Raw genomic sequence first — 4532 nt, 5'->3', positions numbered from 1 at the left:
TTAGAATTGTGTGACCCAAATTCTTGTGAAAATAAAATATAAGTGGCAAAATAGGGGGATTTACAAGTGACATCCGTATAGAAGTTTACTTCCTCTATTTGATGTTGATTAGAATAAGGTGTTTTAACCTTACTGTATTACTTCTATTTGACTTTGATTAGAATATGGTTTTACGAACCTATAAATAAACGTAGTCGTCTTTCCTCTTGTATTATTCGAATTCGACATGGTGAATTATCTTCTCCTCTTCCTGTAGTTTTTTTCCTTAAAGGGTTTCCACGTAAAATTATGTGTGCTCTTATTCTCTTTTCGATTCTTAGCCATTATCAACGGTCTATTTTTTACACACCCTCTAAGTGGAGTAAGGGTAGTTCTAGGGAGAAGGTTGGTAAGGAAAATTTAAGGTGGAGTGACTCATGTTTTTCCCTTTCATTGCATAAATTGTTGATGGGTAAAACTGAAAGGAGGTTGATGTGGTAATTTACCAGAAGGTTGAAAGCTACAAGTGGTGTTTGAGGTAAAGGAAAGTGATATTGTGGAGAGTTGGAGAGGAGAGGAGACTACATAAAGAGGGAATGTCAGTCGGTGATGTTTTATTTTTGTCCTGTTATAGAATTCCGAAAGGTATTTAAGGGAGACACTCATAGGCTACTTGTCTTTTCTTAATTTGTGGGCTACCATTCAGCGTCAATCTCTCTTTAGGTCAACTATACGACTAGATATGATAGAATTTTAAGGTATATGAATGATAAGCAACAACAATCTTGTTAGATTGGTTAAGCTTGGCACCACTTTATCCTACGGAAGGAATGGTGCTCCACGAAGTAATCTCCATAGAGGCCTAATGGGGTGTATGGAACAAATATAAAGCTAAACACGTCAAAATAAACTAGAACAAAATAAATTTTCCCTTTTCTTCTCTCTTTCCTTCCGGCCTTCATTTCCTTTATTTTATTTTCTTCTTTTTCTTTCATTTTATTTTCTTTTCCATTTCTTTTCTTATAGATGGAGTAACTTAACCTCAAGCAACAATAAAATTCCATTATCTAGCTGATTCTTAATCAACGGTTCTAATTCTCAATTGAAGACAATCCGGGATAGTTTTTGTAGAAGTGTATAGATCTGTCAACAATTTATCTAAGGAAAACACAAGATGGTAATTTGATGCATTAAAAGTTACACTCAATACATAACTATATCAAGCAGAGAATACGGAGTCTTAAACGTTAAAAAGCATCTTTATAATCCACGCAAGGAAATGCTCATTCCCTTATTGAATAGATTTGGACGAAGTTCGTATTTCACGAGCTGATATTTCCAAGCTTACTGGAAATTTAAGTGGCTTAATAGATCAAAACTAAAATTTTGAAATGGCCAACAGCCTCCCGCAGTATACCCTCCATCCACTGAAATAACTTGTCCAGTTATGTATGAAGCAGCAGGAAGGCAAAGGAATGCTACTAATGATGATATCTCCTCCGGTTCTGCCATTCTCGGCATTGCTGTCCCTGCAATTAGCCTAAAAAGTTCCCCAGCTAATGGTGCGTTTATATTCTGAAAATAGTAGTACAAAGAAACTTAGCCCAAACTTGCGTGAAAATTTGATTCAATTCTATTCCATTCAACAATCCAAACTAGCTCAATTTAAACTCCAAAATTACCCCAAACCATAAATGACCTAATTCAGATGATGTAAGCCTAAAATCACTTAAATAAATAAATTAAAATTATCCAACCTGAGTGTCAAAACCTTAAATGACCCAACTCAGAAATTTTTATTGGAAAACCTAATAACCTGAAAAAACAGAAATTTTTATTGGACAACCTAATAGCCTGAAAAAAGAGTAAATCGAACCCAAATTCTAACATGAACGTGAAATGATCTAAACTTAAATTAACATGAAAATTTTAAAACTTAAAATATACCAAACCTAAAATGGTTGAAACTCATAATAGCCTAACTCAAAAAGCCATATTGACAAATTCAATTGACCAAAATTCAAAATGATCTTAACTTAAACCCCAAAAAAAATAATCCTACTTGACATAATTCAAACTCAAAATAAGTCAAAAATGTTAAATTTTGAATACAACTAATCCAAAAGCACATAATTGACGCATCCCTCTATAATTCTTCAATAAGATTTTGTTAGTGGGTAATTTACTTGTTCTGCCATCTTGGTTTTCACACCCCAGGGTGAAACATTGTTGGTACGAATATTATCCTTTGCCCACTCGCATGCCAAATTCTTTGTAATTTGGTTGATTGCTCCTGGAAGTGCAACAACCATGGTTATTTTTGCAACATTCTGGCTAACATCTACATCCAATATGCAATATACAAACCTTTAGATGCTGAATAGGCAGATAAACCAGGTAGAGCCATTGAACCAGCTACAGAAGAGATAAACACAACGCTTCCATTTCCTGATGCTTTTAGGAAGGGATAAGCGAGTTGAGAAAGGTGATAAGGAGCCTCAACGTTAGTACTCATCACGGTTGTGTAGTCTTCCAGACTTTGTTCCACGCAAGGTTTAATCCTCGTGATTCCTGCATTATTGACCTAAGGAGAAGCAAACAGCTTTCAATCTATTATTAGCCGAATATGAAAACCAATCAAACTAACTCGATCCAATGTGATTTCATCATAAAATTCAATAACTTAAAATAATTTGAACCCAAATGATAAAACATGAAATGAATGGATATGTACTATCCTAACTTAAAAAACTTGAATTGTAGAACCTGAACTAATTCAAACCTAAAATGATTTAAACTTGAAATGACTTAAAAATCTTAGAACACGATTGATATAACCTAATTTGACCAAATATGAATTCAGTCCAACTTGTCCAATTGGAAGGTCTAAATTAAATTCGATCATTTTAAGTTAGGTTAGGTTTAGATTGTTTCAAATTCAAGTCATTTTGAGCTCTTAATATTTTAGGTTCAAGTCATTCGAGTTTTTTAAGTTCAGCTCATTTTGAGTTTGTCACTTAAGTTTCACTTTTGAATCCAAGTCATTTTAGGGTTTGAATTATTTCATGTTAAGTTAGTTCAAATTTAAATTGAGTAAGTTTAAACAATTGATTTTTATTATCAAATTAAAATAAATTAAATTTAGATTTAAATTAATTAGAATAAAATTATCTAGTATAATTCTATTGGTTGTATTTCCAAAAAAAAAAAAAGTTAATCAAATTCTAATTGTATTTGACAAAATTAATCAAACCATAATTGACATTAATTCAAGAGAAATAATTTATTCCCAGAATCGGAAAACAATTTTGTTAGAATTAAAACTACTTACAAGGATGTTGAGCTTTCCGTTAAAAACTGAGGAGACGGTCTCCATAAGCTTCTCCCTTTGCTCTCTAGATGAGACATCACACATAGAACCACTCAATTTAAACCCTTTACTCTGCCATTCTTTCAACCTTTCATTAAGCTCGCTTTGGTTCCTGGAACATGTATGAACTGCAGCCCCAAGTGCAGCTAGTTCTTCCACCACAGCAAATCTGACATTTTACAGTTAAACCATTGAACTCAATAATCTAAAAAAAAAAAAATTGCCGACAGTGCTTGTATTTTTACAAAATTTGATATTTAATGATTATATTTAAAATTATATTTTTATTTAATAATTTTAGTTCTATCTTTTAAATCTTTAGTTCTTTTTGGGACAGAATTTACTTGTTATGGTGCTTACTATATTTATAATGATTTACTTTTAAAATGGGTATGATTGCATGAATGTAAGTATAAAGTCAACTTCATTTAAAGGCAATGACTGACGATAGAATTTGATCAAGAATAAAATATTAGTGCCAAAATGAACTAACGTTGCGTATAATTTTCGTAAACATTTAAAAAAAGAAAAAAAATAAAAAAAAAGTAGAGACAAAGATGAAGAGTTCGAACCCTATGCCTCTTGTCCCACCAGTTACAAGTGCTGTCATACCCTGAAGAGACCATCTTTGATTCTTACAACCAGGTGCAGCTCCTGCCATCTTAGAACTGCAACTTTCCTTCTTTTTCCTCAGTTTCTGAACGAGTATAAAAGCTAACTACCGCCGGCTTTAAAATGTTTAACATAAAACGTGGACAAATAGTTTCTTATATTAAAATATTCATTGGCCGTGTCACCACAACAAAGAAACCTTGAATCCAGAATAAAGACAGACGAGAAACGTCGAAAACGTCAAGCTGCAGACATTTTTAAATGGTTATTTAACCGGATGTCCTAATATTTTTAACCCACAATATATTAATAATATATCAACTTGGTGATTGTATTAGCCTCAACTCTAGCATTAAATGTACGTAGCTTGATTATTAAAACAAGTGTATCATATTTAATACCCATGCTAATGATTAAACTAATACAAATATTTAATTATACTATATTAATATTTTCAAGACTATACTTTTAACATATATATATGATGAAATTAATCATTTTAATTTTTATTAAGTTATTATATTTATTATTCATTAAAATATGTATATAAAAGTTATTTCTTAGAATATAT

General features: G+C 31.7%; 1 protein-coding gene across 1 annotated transcript; it reads right to left on the bottom strand.

The window, feature by feature from the left end:
• Positions 1 to 1132: 1132 nt before the first annotated feature.
• On the bottom strand, positions 1133 to 4072 carry LOC108463250 (tropinone reductase homolog At5g06060-like). Its single transcript, XM_017763194.2, has 5 exons — positions 3922 to 4072; positions 3311 to 3518; positions 2347 to 2563; positions 2166 to 2272; positions 1133 to 1554 (listed from the first exon to the last, which is right to left on the bottom strand). The coding sequence occupies exons 1-5, from the start codon at positions 4008 to 4010 to the stop codon at positions 1324 to 1326; spliced, it is 852 nt and encodes a 283-aa protein (XP_017618683.1). The 5' UTR covers positions 4011 to 4072; the 3' UTR covers positions 1133 to 1323.
• Positions 4073 to 4532: the final 460 nt, after the last annotated feature.

The sequence above is a fragment of the Gossypium arboreum genome, chromosome 13 (assembly GCF_025698485.1).
Source record: "Gossypium arboreum isolate Shixiya-1 chromosome 13, ASM2569848v2, whole genome shotgun sequence".
Taxonomy (NCBI): Eukaryota; Viridiplantae; Streptophyta; class Magnoliopsida; order Malvales; family Malvaceae; genus Gossypium; species Gossypium arboreum.
Note: the sequence above shows the minus strand (reverse complement) of the source record. Positions and strands in the feature narration are given on the sequence as shown.

Excerpts from the sequence above, each read along its gene's own strand:
- LOC108463250 (XM_017763194.2), bottom strand. The coding sequence starts at position 4,010 with ATGGCAGGAGCTGCACCTGGTTGTAAGAATCAAAGATGGTCTCTTCAG. Across the intron at positions 3,519-3,921 it reads GGTGGGACAAGAGGCATAGG|ATTTGCTGTGGTGGAAGAAC; the intron begins GTTCGAACTCTT and ends GTAAAATGTCAG. Across the intron at positions 2,564-3,310 it reads ACGGAAAGCTCAACATCCTT|GTCAATAATGCAGGAATCAC; the intron begins GTAAGTAGTTTT and ends GCTTCTCCTTAG.